This window comes from Rhinoderma darwinii, chromosome 4 (assembly GCF_050947455.1).
Source record: "Rhinoderma darwinii isolate aRhiDar2 chromosome 4, aRhiDar2.hap1, whole genome shotgun sequence".
Classification (NCBI taxonomy): Eukaryota; Metazoa; Chordata; class Amphibia; order Anura; family Rhinodermatidae; genus Rhinoderma; species Rhinoderma darwinii.
This window is the reverse complement of record NC_134690.1, coordinates 387,823,287-387,846,772: the sequence shown is the minus strand read 5'-3', so window position 1 is coordinate 387,846,772 and position 23,486 is coordinate 387,823,287. Positions and strand designations below refer to the sequence as shown.

Below are 23,486 nucleotides of genomic sequence, written 5' to 3'. Positions count from 1 at the left end.
ATCTAATGTTCCTCTGCACATGACAAGCAAACAGTGACCATGATAGCATGTAGAAACTACAAACCCCATCATTTTTGTCACTTCCACAAGAGATTGACTAACCTTGAGTGCTGTAGGTAAAATTAGGAATACGTTCATGGGTTAAAGAGGTATTCCTTGTATGAGGGAAGAGGTAGAGCAGTTTGGATTTGGACAGGCAATGAAGAGGTTACATAATCCAGTTGCTAGACACAAGCAGAGGGGACTCCTGTAAGGCAGCGTTGCGCAGGACTGTTCATTTCAGGACCTTGGAGAGCAAAGAAGGACTCACTGCTGGGAAACTCATCTGATCGGGGGAGAAGAAGACTAGGTGGGAGGGTGAAGAAGATGAGTGGGGGCAGGGGGAGTGAGTGAGGTGGATGAGAAGTGCTGCTAAGGATGGCTGGGAATACTGCTCCTTCATCCATCGCTTCTTCTGATGCAATACTGGCTGAAACCCACTCAGGACCATGAGGACCTCTCTTCATGAAAGACCAGGAGCCCTGGCTCTTCCCATCCCTCCACTACCCTGAAGCCCCCTTTAGTTTTGGACCACAGCTGCTATGGCCATGGCAGGGGGTCGGAGAGGACTGGTTGCTCCACAAAATACCTTTTTGGAGAATATTGTCCGGAGATCTAATGGTAAGGACCTCAAAAAAGCCACCCCATATCTCCTCACTGTCCTATACAATGGTTCATGTCCATTAGAAAGAATCTTCTTCTTAATGGTTCACTTCACTTAGCTTGGGATCTCTTACTTTGCCATTTAACTCTGTAGCTTCCAGCAATCCTTTTTATAGTCCTATTGCAATGATCTAATTTAGGAAATACCATTGCATGTCTTCAATCACCAAAGTGACAGCTACCAAATTTATTATACATTTTTGTATTGTTGGTCTGATGGTATTTTAGGGCTATATAAAGAGTAGGAATGGGTATAGGAGTGTGAATTATATATGTGAGGTCTATAAAGACCCTACACCCAGGTCTATATATGGCCCATAGTCCTATAAGATCACCATATTGTGCTTGTTCCAGTCTATCTTGGCTTGACATCTGCTTGCCTTGAGGAGTCTTGTTAATAGAAAGGTCTAATATTTTAATTATTGCCTGCAGCTGCATACTTCCAGATGGAGCAGACTTTATTACCAAACAAATACCCATGCACTTTGTATAAAAAATGTGACCTGATTGGTGGTAATTGGTCAAGCAATCTAGTCCAATGTAAATTGTAGTACTCATTATACTGATCATGCCACTAAAGATAACCCAGATGGGTAGTTTTATTCTATACTGCAGGCATATACCTTCCTAGTGGGCTCATGCCCTGTGGTGTGAACCTTCACTGGTAGGGTAATAAGATGCCACCTTAGTTACTGAGCTCCTGTACAATCTTCTAATTGGAACCAATCTTAACCCGCTCTTGAGATGTCTTAAGTACTGAATTAATATATTCTATAGGCTGATCACCCTATGATACTGGTTGACTATAGCATGAAGCTGCTGCATACCCTGGGGGTTACACTCTTCTGTAGACCTATCGCTGGGTGATTGGTATTGTTCTCCTCTATTATTGATGCAATATCCAATTTGTTTTCTGTAATGTGTAAAATCTCAATCTCACCTTCTAGTTTTATAGACAATTTTCTTGGTCTGTGAATTCCTTCAGTGTAGACAAACATATTAGTTCTTTAAAGGGATTGCTGACACTTGTCAAGTTCTATGGATGCTGCGGAGTTAGAAGATGCTGGCCATTGTTTGTCCTTTATATATATATATATATATATATATATATATATATATATATATATATATAAAATCACTAGAGTAAATGGAGGGTTGCATAAATAATTTATAAACTATCCATAGAGTTCGATCTCTTACACTCTACGTGGGTTACGCCGGCTGAAGTTGTGTTTGTTGTCAGGAGATATTAAAACGATTAGGTAAAAGTATCTGCAACACCCAGATGTGTTTCCAAGACAGATGATGTTGGAAGACGGTTGTAACCAATACATTTATGTCCATGAAATATCAAAGTCATAACAGATCCAATTTTAATCAAAATGTTGCTCTTTAGATGTGTTATATAATTAATGGAAATCCTCTAAGTGATCGAGATCTGTTTATTGTGATTGTTTATATATTGTCATATATATGAATGCACATTAAGGAAGAATATCTATCTATCTATCTATCTATCTATCTATCTATCTATCTATCTATCTATCTATCTATCTATCTATCTATCTATCTATCTATCTATCTATCTATCTATCTATCTATCTCATATCTATCTATCTCATATCTATCTATCTCATATCTATCTATCTCATATCTATCTATCTATCTATCTATCTATCTATCTATCTATCTATCTATCTATCTATCTCATATCTATCTATCTATCTATCTATCTATCTATCTATCTATCTATCTATCTATCTATCTATCTATCTATCTATCTATCTATCTATCTATCTATCTATCTCATATCTATCTATCTATCTATCTATCTATCTATCTATCTATCTATCTATCTATCTATCTATCTATCTATCTATCTATCTATCTATCTATCTCATATCTATCTATCTCTATATCTATCTATCTATCTATCTATCTATCTATCTATCTATCTATCTATCTATCTATCTATCTATCTATCTATCTATCTATCTATCTATCTATCTCATATCTATCTATCTCATATCTATCTATCTCATATCTATCTATCTATCTATCTATCTATCTATCTATCTATCTATCTATCTATCTATCTATCTATCTATCTATCTATCTATCTATCTATCTATCTATCTCATATCTATCTATCTATCTATCTATCTATCTATCTATCTATCTATCTATCTATCTATCTATCTATCTATCTATCTATCTCATATCTATCTATCTATCTATCTATCTATCTATCTATCTATCTATCTATCTATCTATCTATCTATCTATCTATCTATCTATCTACCTCCCTCATGTCTATCTATCTATCTATCTATCTATCTATCTATCTATCTATCTATCTATCTATCTATCTATCTATCTATCTATCTATCTATCTATCTATCTATCTATCATTAATCTATCTAATATCTATAATGAAAGGTACATAAATTGATTATAATTCAGATTAATCTGATATTGCCCAATCTACAAGGAGGTGTTGGATAAAGATTGCTGAGAAGTGAGGCGTTTTGGTGTATGGCTCTAATTTGACATATTTTTTGGTATAATCTGGCTGATTTAAAAGTCAATTACATCCCAAATTACTCATTACTCTTATACTTACTATGATCCACACAATGAGTAGGTGCTGCAGCTCCTTCATCCCTTTCCCCTTTTGGGTCCAGAACACAGGGGCTAAAATGTGTCCATGGCTTTTGTGGTTTTGTTAGGAGTCGTCAATCTGAGTTCCTGAATTAAATGAAGAATCAAAACTCCTGGATGAGCAGAAGACCCGCACATGCTGTTCTTGGTCGAACATAGTTCATTGTGGAATTGGATCATGGATATGGACTGGGACCTGATTTGGCCCATGGATAGAACATAAAAAATGGCCAAATCCTGTGTGGAAATTGTGTATATTTTCAGTAGAACTGCACCTAAATATCAACCTAACTCCAGATTTCTTATTCAATCTGCAAATTGTGGGTGTCAGATTATTGGACTTTTACAGAATATTTTTTATATAATAATACTTTTTGCTTTCTTTCTGCTATAACTGCTGTTGAATAGATGTGAAATATTCCTTTAGATCCTTGAAATATAACTGGGTTCTTGATATGAAGATAGTTCTATGCATTTATTCCATCTCCTAGTAGAGCTATGTTTGGGAGCCGTTTCCAGAATAAATAGCATAAAATGTTTTAGTTCATTTCTAAACACATGATGTAAAAGCCATTTTCTGTCTTTTAGGTCATTAATTGATTGAACCAGTAGAACCAGGACTTCCACTGTGAGGAAATAAATAGGAAAGGTTCTTTTCATTCCCACAATTTCTTCGTAACATTGTCCTACTCAGAAGCAGAATGAGAACATTTTAAGCCTTAAAGGCAAATGACCCTAAATATAAAAGTAAAATATAAAATACAAAAGTTAGAACTATTACTACGCAATAACATTATCTGAAATCAGGACCTAAGGTGAAGTAAAGGAGTTTCCAAAGTTATCTAGTCACAGAGACATGTCAGGAGACATCATCAATGGGAATCCATGAACGTAAGGCAGCCAGTAGTGGCCCTTTAAGGGATTATCTCCAGAAGAAAACCCCTTTTGAAAATTAAGACGGCCATACATATACCCTACAGGGGAGATGTAGAATTACATGCAAGCCATTTAAACAAATTGCTGACCATATAATACATAGATAGGTTTGGGCATGTTTCCAAAAAAGTTAATATCACAGGTTTTAGGGCATATTGCTGTCATAGAGGGGATGTTCCTCCTCTTTTAGGAGTGGAGAGCCATTGATTCTGAAAGACTTGGATCGGCATTCATTTGAATAAGAAATATATAATACATTTCCCCAGTAACGGCTGGGGTTAACCGGGCTAGGGAAGCTGCATTCTTAAAGCGGTTGTTACTTAGATTATACACATCTCATTAAAATTGGCAGAATACTATCAGTTCATAACCATAAAGTCTCAGTCACTCTAAAGACCTACAAGAAGACTTGTATAAAATGTCCTACAGTGTACACTAAAATTGTGAAAACAGTTTATTAATATCTTATTTCTATCCCGAGATATGATTGCTTGAAGGTACAGGCCCAAAACCTGAGGCTGCACTACTGAGAGATTCATGTGATAAGTTCTCATTTGGTTTCATTTAAACTGTTATCATCATGTTTTTATGGAAACCACCAAATATAACAATGTCTACATTCCACCTGGCTTGATTATAAACACTTATGCATATATGTTCTCCATGAAACCTGACAGAAGGTAATATGGTGTCATCAGTAGTGCAGCCTCAGGCTTTGGGCTTTAATTTCAAGCAATCATATCTCAGCATAAAAGTAAGATATTAAAAAAATGTAACGTCCTTAATGTGGAATAAAGGGCCTTTTCTACATTTTATTGTGGTAGGTAGGTCTGGAATACCTTCATTCAGCACTGCTACAATTGCTATTAAGGTTCTGAATACAGTTTAGTGAAGGAATCTGAGGAGACAGTAAACTCCCTGATCAATATAAAGTGCTTCTGTCTCATAGAAGATCCCATAATACTCCTGACAATCATTGATTGCTCTTAGAGAGAACTTCTAAGTAAGTGGCTTCCGGTGAGACATTTTGTGATAAACATGGAGGAAGGAAAACCTAAGGGTATGTTCACACGGCAGCGTCCATAACGGCCGAAATTACGGGGCTGTTTCCAGGAGAAAACAGCCCCGTCATTTCCGCCATAACGGCATGTGCAGGCGCTTGAACGCCGCGTCCACTACGGACGTAACTGGAGCTGGTTTTCCATGGAGTCCATGGAAAACTGCTCCATTTACATCTGAAGAAGTGACATGACACTTCTTTGGCGCGGGCGTCTATTTACGTGCCTTCTTTTGACAGCGATGCGTAAATATACGCCTCGTGTGAACAGACAAACATCAGCCCATTGCTTTCAATGGGCAGATGTTTGTCAACGCTTTCAAGCCGTAATTTCGGATGTAATTTCAGGCGTAAAACGCCCGAATTACTTCCGTAATTTGGCCGTGTGAACATACCCTAAGACTCCAGTTGTCTTTATTTTGGAAAGTGTATTGCAAGAACCAGTTCAACGACTTGAAGCTCCTGGGCCCCAACCCAATACATAAACAGCGCTCGGCTATTTCTGCCTGTGCCATAGACTTTGAGTGGAGCGGCAGCAGTAATAGTTTCTGGGAAAATGGGGAGATAAGCAATATGGCTTCCATTGCAACTTCCGCAAGCGCTGTTGCCCTGTTTTTCTAGAGTACTTAATGGCGTAAAGGCCCTATTACACGGGCCAATGATCGGGCTGTGTCATCAGGGCAACAATCAGCCGATTGGCTGATCTGGTCTTTTGTTGTCGGCAGCACCTGTGTAATCAGGGAGATGCACTGCCGACATGCCGAAAATGCATGGGGACGAGCAATAGGCGTAACGGTCGCTCGTCCCTATACATAAGCAATCATTGCTCCGTGTGAAAGGAGCAAACGAGTGCTGATCAACTAGCTGTCTCGTTGATCGGCGCTCGTTAACACAGCCGGCCGTGTAATAGGACCCTTAGACTAGCTATATAACGATAAGGGGAATTCCACAAATTATGCAAACACAGTTCTTCTACAGATAATAAAGTTTTATCACATAACCCAAGACGCCTTATTCCTGCACTACTAATTTTATATGGTTATTTATGAATGACGTAAAATAAAAATAATGGAAACATTTTTTTTGCATGTCACTCAACGCATAATACAAGGCCTCATACAGCTACGTCACCATAAAGAGAAAAAAAATATTTATGGCCACTGAAATTCATAGCAGTTAAAATAAATAAATGATTAAGGTTTGCTCGCTTTGGCCAATCGTTTTTAGTTAGAATGGTTCCCTGACAATAAGGGGATCACAGGGTGTCCTTGTACTTGGACCATTTGCAATCAACAATCTATGGCAGAGCTTGGCAGCAAGTGTTTGATTCCCCTGCAGCGCCACCACAGGGGAAATTAAGCATTACACAGTTCCAATTAAAATCAGTGGACTAACCATATAATGCACAGACATGCCAGGTCCCCCAGAGAGACATTCTCCTTTTGTAGCTGCTCTGGCTAATAGATGACTGTCTCAAATGGGGGAGCTCATTGACCCAGAATTATCTAATATCACTGTTAATTGCCCAGAATACTGAACATGGCCAAAAACTTCCTCCTCATTGTAGTAGGACCCTGGTACCAATTTACATTAATTATTACTGTCCACATATGAGCTACTATTTAATGCTGACGTGTCAACAAGAATATGACTACAAAGGTGCAAAGTGTAAGAGAACAAACATTAGTGTGCATGAAACTTTAATGTAGTGGTCGCATCCCATGCTTCGACCTTCCACTAGATAAACATGCGTGATGCAGGAAAGTCTTAATAGGGAGGCCATAGCTATTATTAAGGCAAGTAAAGCATGACCGCAAGTTACCGTTTACTCCATAGGATATTAATAGGTTTCACTAATGGATCTTTCATGTAGCTTGGATGGCTGTTTATCAGCATAAAGCCTTATACACTCTGAGAAGATGAGGTTTTTTCCCACAGTGGTGTTTGATTTCAGTGAGGATTGAAATGTGAGCATTGCGGAATCTATATCATACTGATGAGTCTAAGCCGAGTGGCATGGCACAGCCCTGGCTGCATGGATCTGGTTATTAGGGGTCATTTATATATGACAAGTGAGTAATCCCTCAGCACTAATGTGGTTTTATGATGTCAGAAGCCAACATTTGCGTCTCTGCACCTTCGTTGGATCTGGTGACTTTATTGAGGAAGGCAAAGTCTTGAACCAGGCCAGACCCATTAGAGAAGTAGAGTCTATCTATCTATCTATCTATCTATCTATCTATCTATCTATCTATCTATCTATCTATCTATCTATCTATCTATCTATCTATCTATCTATCTATCCTATCTCCCATATCTATCTATCTATCTATCTATCTATCTATCTATCTATCTATCTATCTATCTATCTATCTATCTATCTATCTATCTATCTATCTATCTATCTATCTATCTATCTATCTATCTATCTATCTATCTATCTATCCTATCTCCCATATCTATCTATCTATCTATCTATCTATCTATCTATCTATCTATCTATCTATCTATCTATCTATCTATCTATCTATCTATCTATCTATCTATCTATCTATCTATCCTATCTCCCATATCTATCTATCTATCTATCTATCTATCTATCTATCTATCTATCTATCTATCTATCTATCTATCTATCTATCTATCTATCTATCTATCTATCTATCTATCTATCTATCTATCCTATCTCCCATATCTACCTATCTATCTATCTATCTATCTATCTATCTATCTATCTATCTATCTATCTATCTATCTATCTATCTATCTATCTATCTATCTATCTATCTATCTATCAAAAAGCAGGCTTCATTCCATAGAATCAAGTGAAAAAAAACTGGGGTACTTTATTACCCTCAATGCAGCATTTCAGCTTCGTCCACTAGATCCTTTCTCAAGCTTTCTCAAGGCTCGTTCTGGCTTCCATAACAATGCATTGAGAGTTCTGATTTTCTGAAAAGCACAGTGATTCCAGACCAGGTCAGAATGAAGATCACGTGGGTGGCGCTGGACCCGAAAATTACGTGATGCATGGATCGATAAGTATTTCTGCACACAGCACCCCACTGAAACACCAATGTATAAATGGAGGGGGAAATAAAAAAACAAACTGTGGAGTGCTTCTTTAAGGGTTTAACCCTATAGACCTTCAATAAAAAGTTATCGTCTACTAGGGACCAAAAAATGGTTGATAAAGTTAACATGAGGTCTAGGATTAGATAAAGGGGAAGGCTTATCTTGCTCCTTTGCATATAGAGCAGAGAGGGGAGGTTTCTGCTGCAGCATACTCCCTACTAGTCACAGCAGTGTAAGCCCCATCCTCTTTTTATTACATGCAGTAGCACTAGAGGAGGAAGGAGAGGGACAAGATAGATGCCTCCCGTGATACATACAGTGCATTCGGAATGTCTTCAGACCCGTTCACTTTTTTCCCATTTTATTACGTTGAGGCCTTGTTCTAAAATAAAAAAAATCAAGTTTTTCCCCATCATTCTGCACTCAAGTGAAAACAGACTTTTTTTTTTATATATAAATTTATTCAAAATGAAAAACTCATATTTCACATGGACATAAGTATTCAGACCCTTTGCTATGACACTTGCAATTTAGCTTTGGGGTCTCCCATTTCTCTAGATCATCTATGAAATGTTTCTACACCTTGATTGGAGTCCACCTGTGGTAAATTCATTTGATTGGAAAGACACATTGGTGTCTATATAAGGTCTCACAGCTCACAATGCGTATCAGAGCAAAAACCAAGCCATGAGGAGGAAAGACCAGCCTCAGAGACAGGATTGTGTGGAGGCACAGATCTGGAGAGGGTACAAAAAAAATTCTGCTGCACTGAAAGTTCCCAAGAGCACAGTAGCCTCCATAATCCTTAAATGGAAGAAGTTTGGAACAACCAGGACTCTTCCGAGAGCTGGCCATCCCACCAAACTAAGTAATCAGGGGAGTAGGGCCATGGTAAGAGAGGTGACCAAGAATGCAATGGTCACTCTGGCTGAGCGCCAAAGATCTTGTGTGCAGATGGGAGAAACTTCCAGAAGGTCAACCATCACTGCAGCACTCCACCAATCTGGGCTTCATAGCAAAGTGGCCAGAAAGAAGCCTCTCCTCAGTAAAAGACATATAAAATCTCGTCTGTAGTTTGCAAAAAAGCAGCTAAAGGACTCTCAGACTGTGAGAAACAAGGTTCTGTGCTCTGATGAAACAAGATTGAACTTTTTGGCCTCAATTCTAAGGGTATGTGCACACGCAAAATCCAAAACATCTGAAAATACGGAGCTGTTTTCAAGGGAAAACAGCTCCTGATTTTCAGACGTTTTTTAGCCACTCGCGTTTTGCGCAGCTTTTTTTACGCCCGTTTTTGGAGCTGTTTTTCTATAGTCAATGAAAAACGGCTCCAAAAATGTCTCAAGAAGTGACATGCACTTCTTTTTCACGGGTGTCTTCTTACGCGCCGTTTTTTGAAAATGAGGCATAAAAAAACGCCCCGTCAGAACAGAATGCCATATTTCCCATTGAAATAAATGGGCAGATGTTTGTAGACGTTCCGCTTCCATTTTTTCAGGCATTTTTTGAGGAGTAAACGCCCCGAAATACGTCTTAAAACACTACGTGTGCACATACCCTAAGCGTCATGTCTGGAGGAAACTAGGCACTGCTCATCACCTGCCCAATACCATCCCTACAGTGAAGCGTGGTGGTGGAAGCATCATGCTGTGGGGGTGTTTTTCAGTGGCTGGGACAGGGAGATGGGTCAGGGTTGAGGGAAAGATGAATGGATCAAAGTAGTGATATTCTTAATGAAAATATGATTCACAGTGCTCTGGACCTCAGACTGGGCTGAAGGTTCACCTTCCAACAAGACAATGACCTTAAGCACACAGCCGAGACGACACAGGATTGGCTTAGGGACAACTTTGTGAATGTCCTTGAGTGACCCAGCCAAAGCCCTGACTTGAACCCAATCGAAACATCTCTAGAGAGACATGAAAATGGCTGTCCACCGGCAGTCCCAATCCAACCTCACAGAGCTTGAGAGGATCTGCAGAGAAGAATGGCAGAAAATCCCCAAATCCAGGTGTGAAACCTTGTGGCATCAAACCCAAGAAGACTGGAGGCTGTTATCGCTGCCAAAGGTGCACTATTTCAGTTTTTCCTTTTCAAAAAATTAGCAAAGAACTAACATTCTGTTTTCACTTTGTCTTTATGGGGTATTGAGTGCAGAATGATGGAGAAAAACTTGATTTTTGTTTTACTTCAGCATAATGAAATGTGAAAAAAGTGAAAGGGTCTGAAGATTTTCCGAATGCATTGTATAGAAGTTTTTTTATGCACCCTTTGAATTGCAATATGAAACAGAATATTGTCAACAGAGAGAAGGATATCACGGTGACTCTTGGTATTTTTGTTTATTTAGTGTCCCTTTAACTGAAGCTGTACTTCTCCCCCATCTATAGTAGCACAGGAATGGGTGCACGCTGATATATGCTAATATATTTTGCTCTTAGAAAAATTGTCACGGTCCAATTTCTTCAGCTTAAATTCTCATAATCACAGGCAAAGAAAACCAAGGCTTAAAATAAACGAGAATACTGACACTTTCGAGGGTTCAATCTTTTTTCATGTAAAATATTTCATCTTGACTTTTAACACTGCAGCTATAAAGGCACGGGAGATCTGCCAACAGGACTCTGCTGTCTAATGATATATTTAGATAAGAAGGACTGTAGTATTCACTGCATCCCTGCCTTACAGAAGACGTGCAATGCAGAATGAAGAACATCAAGGCGAAAGCTTATTCTTTGGCACTTGACACAGATCCAGGGAAATAAGTCATTGTTCAATTTTCTCTGCACCCATTGCCACACACTGCGGCGATTTTTTTTTGGGGGGGGGGGGATGAAAAGATTTTTGTATAATGTCTACTTGAATTGGAGTAGAGAAGTGGAACTTTAAAAAATCACTATTCCGCTGTTTTTGTGACTACAGATGACCATTTCTATTCTTAGTGAAATTCAATCCACCAGAACACAAATTAATGCATAGTTTTTGTGCTTCTTTTGCCCTGGTGGTTCAATTAGTATAACCAGGACATAAAGGACTTTCCTGCCCTTGAACTGTTATGGTATGTCAATTATTTGGGGGTGTCTCTCCAGTATGAAAAATGTCTGGCGACTGCTATCTTTGGAGCAGGGAGGATGATTATCTAGTTATTCAACACGGGCAGGGCTGTAGATAAAGAGAGAGCCTGAGGGGGCTTAAAAGGTCCCTCTGCCCTATATGAGGAGATTAATACTACAAATAATGCGTGAAAGTTGGGGACCCTGCTACATATTTTGGATTTGGGCCCAGTAGCTTAAAATTATATCTCTGGTAATGGGAGAACCACTGAGCACAGCTGGGGCACGCAACGCCAATGTTTAGACTTATAGTTCACTTATAGTTCACCAGAGAACAGAGTACTATTTTATATCTCCCACAATGGAATTAAAAAAAAATATTTTCTCCAGCAGAACAGAACACGCCACTAATACACACAGTAGAGGAATCTCATGACAATAAGCCTAAAGAGTTTGTGTGAGGAGCAGAGGGGGAGCCAGTGGGGGATGTGCTGGCAGCATGCAGGGAGAGGAGAGGATCTAGGATCCTCCTCCTATCTTTGTATTGCTTCAGATGACCGGAGGGGAGGGGTAACATGAACTTTTGCTTATATTATCACCCCCTTATCAATCAGAAAGCATACTTGCTCTCTGATTCTCAAATATGGAGAAGATGAGCACTTGGTCATCAAGTTGCTCATAATGTGCCTAATTAATCAAATAAAGTGTTTATAAATATAAAAATAATTGTAAGTAAAAAAAAATTGGAGAAAAAACATTTTTGCCCTTACACAATGTTTTATTATTGAAAAATTTAAAAGAATAAAAAAATCAAAACAAAATTGGTATTGCAGCATCCCTAACGATCTGTGCTATAAAATTATTTATGTTATTTATCCTGCATGGTAAAAAGGAAACTAAAAAGCAATGTTAGAATAGTTACTTTTTTGCTCATTCTGCCTACCAAAAACAGAAATAAAGAGTAAGTTCTATGTACCTTAAAATGGCGCCAATGAGAACTACAAGTCATCCCCAATAAACATGCCCTCATAGACCTCCTTCGACGTAAAAATGCATGTATTATGGGTCTTGTAATACGGCGACACAAAAACAAACCATTTTGTAAAAAAAATATATATATATATGTATAAATTTAGTCACGATGAAAAAGTAACGATCCTTAGTAACGGCCCGTTTACGTTTTTTTTCCATTCCCACCCCCAAAAATTTTACATTGAACACATCTAGCTTCCGCCAGTTTCACTACCGGCATGCTACGTTAATAGCATAGTGCGCAACGCCACTTTACGCTGTTTGCATGGCACGGTAATTTCAAATTCAAGGTAAATGAGTGCAACATTATGCAAATAACATAGGCGTGTTACAAAACTGCCATAGCATGCCATGGCAGTCAATTTGGCAACTGTAATATTTATTTTTACCCCAAAGTGGTTCCCATAAAAATTACCACTTGTTCCGTAAAATACAAGGTCTCATAAAGCTACATTGAAGAAAGAAATAAAAAAGTTAGAACTGCAGGAACACAGAGGGGGAACATTTTTACTGGCCCTTATGGCACTGGTGTCCAGCTATATTTACATGAGACATAAATTCAAAATCTACAATAAAAAAAGTTACATTTTCGGGAGGGTTTTTCCAATTTTAATTGTTATGGGGTTGAAGATGGGCTGGCATTGGGTTGAGAGCAGAGAAGAAAATCAGCATAACAGCGGTCACACCATGCCATTCCCCATCCCAGATGGAATTATTAATCAGATTTTTTATAAATACATTTGGGAGGAGAATTTCTTTAAAGTCACCTCTTCCTTGTCTTTTTCCATTCAATAAAGTGACGTGATATGTATTCAGTCGAAATATTTCTATAATTTTTAATTGCAAATTTTATGTCTTCTGTGAAAATCGAGAACAAGTTTCTTGCTAATCCATTCCAGACAAATCCGAACTTTGTATTTGATTAGTACAAAAGATTAACTGCAGTGGCTGAAATGTCACCAAGAGCTGATGTGACGAGCGCACGCTGCTTTCCACGTGGTTCTGTCTCTTGGATATTTTGTATTTGTTTCCATATAATATTTCCAAATTTGTTACAAATGTCAGACATCTTTTTTTTTTTTAGATTTTAAGAAATATCTATAGACATGTCATTATCATATTCCTCTATCCAAAGCTTCACTCACTCCAGCTAGAGCTTCAATGCTCAGATAAATAGGTGATAAGTTCTCTACAGAGGGGATCGAGAATACAGATTTTACTGTAATGGTGCACTCCAAAAGTTGTGTGTAACCTGCATATTTTGGGTATTTATTAATGTAAATGCTATTCTGTGTGTTCTGACCCATCAGATGTCTCCCCCTGCTGCTATCCCTATCCCCCTCATGTTGAGTCAGAGAGAATGCAGCTGCATCCCCCTCCTCCCTCTCCACTGAGTCTGTTATTTGCTGTTCTACTCTAGAGGGATTTTTTGGAGACTGAGGAGGTATTTACTAGAGGATCCTTGGCAGAAATCCGAGCCTGATATTCATATGTCTGGTGCAGATGTGCAGTTTCATATGCCGCGGATCCGCACGAGGATTAGCTCCATTGAAAAAATCTGAGTGAGCTATAATTACAACAACAACAACAACAACAACAACAACAACAACAACAATTATATGTTTGCATTTGATCTGTACATTTTGCAAATTCCACAATTACTGGCTAATTTCTCAAATAAAGCTTCAGCTTCAGAATCATGAAAGTGCGTTTAGGACGGGACTTCTCAAACTTTTTCTACCTCCCCAGTGGTTAAAGTCCATGCCAAAATGTAATTGTATCCTGAACCCAGTATAAAATAAAATAAGCACAGCATAATTACATTTATTATACTAAATCAAAGGACGGTGCCCCTGGAGAAATGTCTGCTGCACATATGATCACTTCTGTAAAATCTGCTTCCCCAGCTTTGCCTCACCAAAACCTTAGGGGGAGCCTCACAGTTTTCAAAGCACTGGTTTGGGGTATATACTATATAGTGTTGTAAAAAAGTATATATAATAATGGCAAGTTATTGTGTTCTGGGGCAGCAAAACTCGCCTACACCATAACAGTACCACGATCATGTGTGACTGTATTTGCTTTATTCCAGACATAATTGAAACTGTGTTGACCCAAGTAATTCCACATTTCAGATTGAGTCCAAAGGGGTTGTATGAGATTAGAATTTTTTTTTGTTTTTTTCAAGAAATAGCCCCACTTTTTTCTATAGGTTGTGTCTGGTATTGCAGCTCAGGCTCATTTACTTGAATACTGCAATACCAGACATAGCCTATGGACATGAGTGGTGCTGTTTCTAGAAAATCAGACCTTTTTCTCTCCTCTCATACAACCCCTTTAACTAGTGCAGCAAATTATGCTAGTATCAAGATGGAGAACTCTTCATCCATCACTGTTTGGGCTCAAATGCATTTTGCTTCTCAAAATATTTTCAAACGTTTTGTCACTGCCGTGGGGCATGAGAGCGCCTTTCAGAAACTTTGTTCATTAACTTGAGCTTTGATTGAGTTTATACGTTTTATTTATTATGAAGACTTTCAAGATGGCATAGGAATGTGGGTTTTTAATTAGGTACAAAAGGCACATGCCTATGGGTGGCTCTGTGGAAAGGGCACCTCCACCTCAAGGTCAGGACTGAATAGAAATGTCTCATTGGGAGTTGGTGCGATGCTCTCCATTCAATTCCTTACATGCACAGGATTTTGATATTTTTGTAGATACTTACTATACATGTTGAGGCTCTAGCATGGCTTAACCAAAGCACAAGGTATAATGTGCCTACAGGCTCCAAATATAGAAATAAGGTACTGGATACACCCATAATATATGATATATACTGGTATAATAACAATCTTACATTAAAGTAGTATTCCCATCTTATAGTGTTATGGCATATCACTAGTTTGTGCCATACCATTATGATTGGTGGTGGTCTGACCTCTGGGACCCCCCCCCCCCCGACCACAAGAATGAAGGGACCAGGTCTTTTTGGCTTATTGCCTGTAGTTCTCTGAACAGCGGGTCTCTTGGAGCATCACTGTGCAGGGATATACTGTGAGGGAGCTACGCCAATCCTTCCATCTGGTGATCAGTGGAGGCGTGACTGTTAAACCCTACGATCATTAAGTGGAGGCATATTCTAGCGGTATACCATCACTTCTGATCATAAAAATACTCTTTTAAGAGTACAGTGAAACTTTTTTGAGGTGGACACTCAAAATTGCAGTGGGGAAATAATCTTCTAGGGGGGTGGTCTTCTCAAAGAAAAGAGCCAATATATATAGGATATTATGGCTTAAAATCTGGTCTTCTCAAAGAGGTGGTCTTTTGGGGAGGTGTATGTGACCAGTGGCCTATCTATAAATTGTGTTCACACATCTTAGAATAGAGTCTATCCAGTAAAAAAAAAAATAAATTCGGAACCTGATGAATCTATTATAAGTCAATAGGGTTAAACTTATCCGAATGGATCGATCAAACAGATGATAATGGATCATGATGGATCATAACAGATCATGAATCAGTGTCTTTTGTCTCAGTAGACCTCAAGGTTTGATAAAAAAAAATATCTTTACATTTTTATATAATTGACCATTCCTTTTAATAATCACTTGCATTTAACTTGTCTTTTTTTTCTTTAACTTTCAGTCTGGACACTATCCCATAGACAGACAGGTACAATGGTGCTATATATCGATATATAGTTACAATGTATCCATTAAAGCTTACTCCCCAATCCATCCCTGGTGCCATATTTGTTCTGTACCAACTTCTGTTAATTTACAAACTTCATACATTAAACGCCTTCGATATTCATATACAAATTGTATATCATATAGTAATAATAGCAATACCAGTGGTTCCGCCTCCTGTTCCGGTATATATTGTGCTATGGACAAGTTCTTGTAAAATAACAAATTTTGGCATAGAACTACAGTATTAATGTGTGTAGAATCCATACCTCTCTATATATGTCCCAACCAAACATCTATGTAAAGCCCTTTGTTGTAGTGAATGAGTGCAGTCTATTCAACAGCAGATCAAACCAAGTTGGGGCTGAATATGGGATTTGGTTTTTCCATTGCTTGAGTGGATCAAAAACTAATAGATCTATAGAAACTATTATTTCAGCAAAATATCAATGATAAGATTGACTACACAAATTTATACACCATAATAATGCGATCATGATCACTCAATTAAGAGGGTACCATGGCCTGAACACTTAGAGGAGAACACTTAAGACTGGAGTTTCATCCGCTAGTCTTAATAGAAAGAAAGCTGGAGTAAGATGCTACACATTTATTAAGAGGCGAGTCACATCTTTCGGCCGGTAGTGCGCTATCCATTCCTTTCCATTGGCCATGAAATTTAAAAAAAACATACTTACCTTACCGCACCTCCTCACTCCTCCGGGTCCCTTCAGGCTCCCTCATCATGCCTCGTGGCTCATACAAGGTCTTGAAGCCGAGCAGCATCAACGTCATTAGCAATGTATCACATACAACGTCCTGACGCTGCCCGGCATCAGTACATTGTATTAGCTTCGGTATGCTGAGAGGACTGGGAGGGGAGAAGAGAAGCAGTGAGGTAAATATTAATTTTTATTATTTTAAATTTCTTTTATTTTAATTTATTTGTCCGATGAGGAAATGGGGGTAGTAGCCTGATCAGGGAACATGGTACGGGGACCAGTACGGGACTATCCCTTGAAAGGCACCACAGAGTAAAATAGTTTTGTGGGGTAAATTATTATTAATTTGTCAGGCCGCTGTGGCCCCACCACCTATTGCAGAGCCAGGGCTCCTTTCCACAAAAATGGCGAGGGTGATGCAAAAAAGCCAATGACTATTGAACATTTTGGGCCCTTTTGCGACTTTTTTCTACACCAGAAAACTGGTGTGAAAAGGTTGATGAATTCCCCCCCTTAGTGTTGATATTACTGAACACTTGATGTTCAACCAGTATCAAACTTTGGACCCACCTAAATTTTGGGGCCCACCCGACCTTATCCCCAATAAAATCTAATAAGCCAAATACCCACCATAAATAATTGACTCAAGTATTTAGATCTCTAAGGTACCTAGCTTTCCCTATTGACCAACCGCAATAAATGGATGAATATATCGATAGAATTACACATGCCTGTCCTAAGACATCTTAGCTTGACCAAACTTTTCAATAGAGTAAATGATGAGCTTTTTATGTGAATGTCCAGCTCCATTTTTCTGATACAGAACTCAATATCCCTATGATCGATATAGTTAAATGATAAAATTCTGTCTGCCTGCAGCCACCACTAGGGGGAGCTTAAGAGCTTACTGTGGTATAGTAGAGTTAAATGTATAAACTATGCAGTAAGCTTCTCAGCTCCCACTAGTGGTGGCTGCAGGCAGTCAGAAACGTATCATTTGACTATAACAGTCTAGAATTTAATTTAGAATTTGTAACTACTTGAAGAGGACAATTTGCAAACTTTTTATAGTAAAATGCTGCTTAATTCAATAAAACTTCAATGGGCTCCACAACAGATAATAGCTAACCAAGCTTGATTTGAGATCTCTGCTGAATAGGTTCACTTATGTGTCCATTATGTATGTGTATTACAGGTAACCCAGTCCTCCTATTGTAATTCTATATACATGTTTGTAAATGTGTTTTTCTATGTTTCCATGTATAGACTATGTGATGCATGTGTGCCTTGGACAAGATATGTTTAAAAGCTGGAAAACAAAATTGTCTGGCAGGAGGTGGTTAGGGTGTCCTCCAAGATATTGTGATATCAAATACCTTACCGAGATAAGAAACAATCATTATCATTTATTCTCTAAAAAGTTGTATAAAGCTTAAATAAAGTTTATAGTTTACTTCTTTTTTTAATTGGATTCATTTGTATGAATTTAGATGTACAGCTCATAAATGTTTTTGGGTTCCATAATATGGAGTTGTGTAGAGCCATTATGAGGCCTAAGAAATATTCCAGAGGAAGATAGATAGATAGATAGATAGATAGATAGATAGATAGATAGATAGATAGATAGATAGATATGGGATAGATAGATAGATATGGGATAGATAGATAGATATGAGATAGATAGATAGATAGATAGATAGATAGATAGATAGATAGATAGATAGATAGATAGATAGATAGATAGATAGATAGATAGATATGAGATAGATAGATAGATAGATAGATAGATAGATAAAATAGCAGCTTTCCTGTAGTTTGACATCAATGGGACTTGATAAGTGACGGATTATCAGAAATGAATAATCGGACAGTCATAGAAATGTATGTTGTGATTTTATAATGTGTGGGAATTACTTGACGATGTTATTTATTCTCTGTTGGCTTAATTGCTATCAATCTGTTTTTGTTAAAATGAAAAATCAGCTCTCCATGCACTGACCTCCTGCTGGGCTTATGGTCGGCATGTGCGTTCTTATTCACAGCAATCAATGTGAACAATCAGAGCTGCAGTGTAAATCATGCGGACAGAGGCAGTGAGGTATCGACAGAAGAGACAGAACGTGCATTTCGGCCTTACCTAGACTCTAACAGTAAACTGGACTCACTGATAATAGATCTGTCCAAATAGAGTCGAGTAACAAAAAACTATTAATACTAACTTATTCGTGTCCAGTATGTCCACAACAACCTTTCGGCTATCATCTCATTAGTCTTCAGTATGCCCCTAACAACCATTGGGCTATCATCTTTATAGTATCCAATATGCCCCTTACAACCCTTGGCTAATCACTATACAACCAACAACCTTTGGGCTATCAACTTATTAGTCTTCAGTATGCCCCCAAAAACTATTGGGCCATCATCTTATTAGTGTCTAGTATGCTCCCAATAACCTTTGGACTATCATGTTATTAGTCTGCAGTATGACCCCAACAAGCTTTAGGCTATCATCTAATTAGTCTTCAGTATGCCTCCTTCAACCCTTGGGCAATCAACTTATTAGTCTAGTGTACACCAAATACCCATTGGGCTATCATCTTAATAGCCTCTAGTATGCTCCCTATAGCCTTTGGGCCTTCATCCTATTAGTCTGCCCTCGACAACCTATGGGTAATCAACATATTAGTCTTTTGTATGCCCTCAACACCCTTTGGGCTATCAGCTTATTAGTCTAGTATGCCCTCAACAACCTTTGGCTTGTCATCCTATTAGGCCCCCTGCACACGGCCGTAGCCGTAATCATGGTTCGTGATTATGGGCACGAACGGCCGCGGTCAGTCACCCACATTTGCGGGCTGTGCTCCCATTATGATGTATGGGAGCACCGTCCGTAAAATAAAAAATTAGGACATGTCCTATTTTTTATGGATGCTTTCTACGGCCCAGACACCTTCTCGTAAATATACAGGAAGGTGTCCGTTGGCCATAGAAATGAATGGATTAGTATTTTGATCTGCATTTACGGCCGTAATTGCAGATTAAAATTATGGTCGTGTGCATGGGGCCTTAGTGCGTAGTATATACCCAATAATTGCCTATATTGGGATGAAAGGTTGCTACATGTTCACATCCCTTTTGGCATGAGTATCCATGTAGCCCTAGCCTTAGTCCAGAAAAAGATGGAGTAGGACCACCGTAAGAAAAGTGCTACACCTTTATATAGTTATAATTGGAATTCTAAGAAGCAATCTAAAGGTTTATTTGCAACTCTGAAGATTATCTAAAACCTTTAAAAACGAGACCTCTTTGCAAAGTGACCTAAACAACAAATAAATTGGGCCTTTTCCAGAACCCCATCCTCTTACAATATTTTCACAAATGTATTAGTCATTAGTCTATAAGCAACTATCATAGTCCCCAGTATGAACTCGATCTTCTTTGGGCTACCATCTTATCCATCAAATTTAGGTTAGTAAGAAGTAGAGGACAGATGGAAATATGACTGCAGGACCAGACTACACAGTTTGTTTGTAGTCTGTAACCATGGAGACACATAGGTCTGCATAGGAGCTGCTTACACAAAACGATAGGATATTTTTAATTATAACTCTTTGTAAACTTGCAATTTTTTTAATTTAAGATGCAATGGAGCAATAATAAAAGTTATTTGCAAAGGTGTACATAGCCTTTAATAAGCACCGATCGTATTAGGTTGAGTGATTACTTTTCTGTTCCTTAAGACGATCATTTCAGAAAGGTTTTTGGGATTACCATCCACAAGTAGATTAAACCTGTTTATGAGGCGCAGTCATACTTTTAAAGCTATTTTCTTCTTGTCTGTAGTTTCCCCCGGTGTAATCGCCGTGTACATTTATTGTGATGTAATGTTGTAGTACCTTAATCCCTTAAGAAGCTTTGGGTTTAAACAAGAGCCAGGTCAGATCTGTCTTCTGCATAAAAGATTCCCATCCATTAAAATAAGACTGATCCGTATCTCTGGCCTGGACTGGAGCCAATTCCAGGAGTGTGAGATCTTTTAACTGATCATAGTGAGTGTGTTAAAAAAATGAAGGACTTTGTAAGTCTTGGAGAAGGGAGCAGTGACAATAAAAAGTAAATGTGTCAGGAATCAAGAAGGTGGGAGAACCCAGTGCAAGTGCCAACTTTTTTTGATCCTGTGGATCTATTGATAAGAGAACGACCATTCCTAGGAACATATTAACTGGGTTTTGCACATAATAAATTGCACCAAGTCAAATCAATTCATTGAAGCTGTTAGGACCTCCCGTGATGAGTTGTAATTGGCAGAGACAGAATTCAGCTGGTTTCGATTGAGCCATTACTTGGCACTCATTGAAATCAATGTGTAATGCATATAACAGCCCGTTCCACCATAGGGTGAGCTATTCTTTGCAGTGGCTTGCCAATCTGACTAATAGAAGGGAGCCCTGAGCTGGTGACCCCCTCCTACCATTTCACCTATGTGACCTTACAGAGTATAGGGAAAGAGGTTGTCTAAATAGATAATTCCTTTAAATGAACACTAAAATCAATACCACTTTTGTGGTGTATTGGAAATTCCATACCGGAGCTGAGATCTTGAGGACTGTTGCTGCAGGATTGTCCCGCATTCCCTAAGGACCTGCTGCATACATTGAACTCGGCGTGAACTGCAATTTTCTAAAGCAATATTACATCCAGTCATTCTCTAGCAAGGTACTGGTTCTCCTTGCGGAGATTAAGCAGGTGTAGGGAGTTTTACAGGCAATGCTCCCTGGGTAAAGTATGCAAATTAGCTGCTGTCTACAGATTGGTATCTCTGGTTTGACTGATATCCCTAGTCCTTTAATAGGATGGACGTTGACTTACAAGGTAGCTACCTATAGGTGGAATTAGAGAGATAGACTTCTTTCTGAAGGAGGGCTAATTTGCCTACCCAGTGAATATAGAAGAGATGCAGTCTAGTCTTATGTAAATGCAGTTTAAATTAGTTTTATGTAAATAAACCTTAATCATTGGATAATGAAAAGTCCAGCAACTTTCTAATATACTTTGTGTTTCAATTCCTCACCATTTTCAAGATCTCTGTTTGCTATCAATGAATAAAAAATTTCTTGTTTACATCTAGAGGTTGAAACCCCAGACAGACTTTTCATTATAAAATGATTAAGCTGTATTTAAATAAAGTGCAAAACCCCATTAGTCATTGTATAATGAAATCTTAAAGGGGCTTTCCTGCCATATTGCTAGAATATAACCTTTAGTCCGTGGGGATCCAACCCCTGGGACCCCCATTATTCCAAGAATAAAGCCCTACCTAGCATAAAAAAAAATCAGGTTCTGTTGATGAATTTGTGCTGGGTCCTCTTGCTTGTTTTTAGGAAAAATTGGAATGAATCCCAGACAGGGAGGGGGGAGACTTTTAAACCATGCTGATAAATAGTGAGTGAATCATCACTTAGGGTGCACGGAGCGCAGCTTTGTTTTTCGAACACAGAGCAAATCCCCCCTTCACATATCCATATCACCATATAAATAAATGATAAAGTACTGTCCACCACTAGAGGGAGCAGTTTGTTTTATTATTGTCTTTAATGGGAATCAGTATGTAGTAAACTCTTGAGCTCCCTCTAAGGGTGGCTGCAGACAGCCAGGATTTTATCATATAACTCTATGACTGTGTAAAGAAAAGCAGGGGATTTGGAGCTCTGTAACAGAAACACAGAGCTCTTACCCTATAAAGATCTAGTCTGAAATGAGTTATCAGTGAAAATGGGACTTATTAAAAAAAATAAAAAAATCTGAAATGTTATATTTGTGATGATTTTTTGAAGTTTGTGCTCTATTAAACTATAGAAAATTTTAGGTGGCTGGTGGAAGCGAGTGAAAGTGAAACAAATAAAGAAGCTAGTAAACGCCTAAAAGAGAGGTCAGATTTAGCTGAATGCAACAAAGTACTAATTCTTTTACTAATAAAGGTAATATTATATCAATACAAGGGTCACAGAACGGATCAGAAGCGGTTCAGCAAAGATTACTGCAGCCTAGACACTATAGTTATGCCAGTTAAATATTTTTTATTGTCTTTTTGGAACAGAGACTAATTTTGTCTTGGGTAATGCCCAGATAGTGGACTGGCCTATTGTCTACAGCAATGACGGGTTCTGCAAGTTGTCAGGGTACCACCGGGCAGAAGTTATGCAAAAAAGCAGCACATGCAGGTAAGAAAAACATATAATACGTTGTACTTCATGTCAATGTAATGCTACAAAACACGGATGCCCATTTTACGTCTGTATATATATATATATATGTGTATAGATAGATATATAGATACATACATTATCGTAACTAAGAGATAATTGGCAATTCCTCCATCTGCTTATTAGGGGTTTTCAGAGCCAGGCATGGTGGCTCTCATATTAAAGGGGTTGTCTTATCACGGACACTCATCTTTAGAGTATTAAAGTAAAACTCCAGCAGACATATGCAATTTTACACATCATTCTTATCTCCTAAGTCACTTAATTTAATAGTGAATTTATAATAAAAAATG

General features: G+C 38.3%; 1 protein-coding gene across 1 annotated transcript in view; it reads left to right on the top strand.

Annotated features, from left to right (window-relative positions):
* Positions 1–367: 367 nt before the first annotated feature.
* KCNH1 (potassium voltage-gated channel subfamily H member 1) overlaps positions 368–23,486 on the top strand; it is a 235,158-nt gene continuing 212,039 nt past the window's right edge. The window contains exons 1-3 of the mRNA XM_075863274.1: positions 368–660; positions 16,165–16,191; positions 23,028–23,151. Of these exons, the coding sequence (XP_075719389.1) occupies positions 582–660; positions 16,165–16,191; positions 23,028–23,151 (230 nt within the window). The 5' untranslated portion in view covers positions 368–581. The remainder of the gene's footprint in view (positions 661–16,164; positions 16,192–23,027; positions 23,152–23,486) is intronic.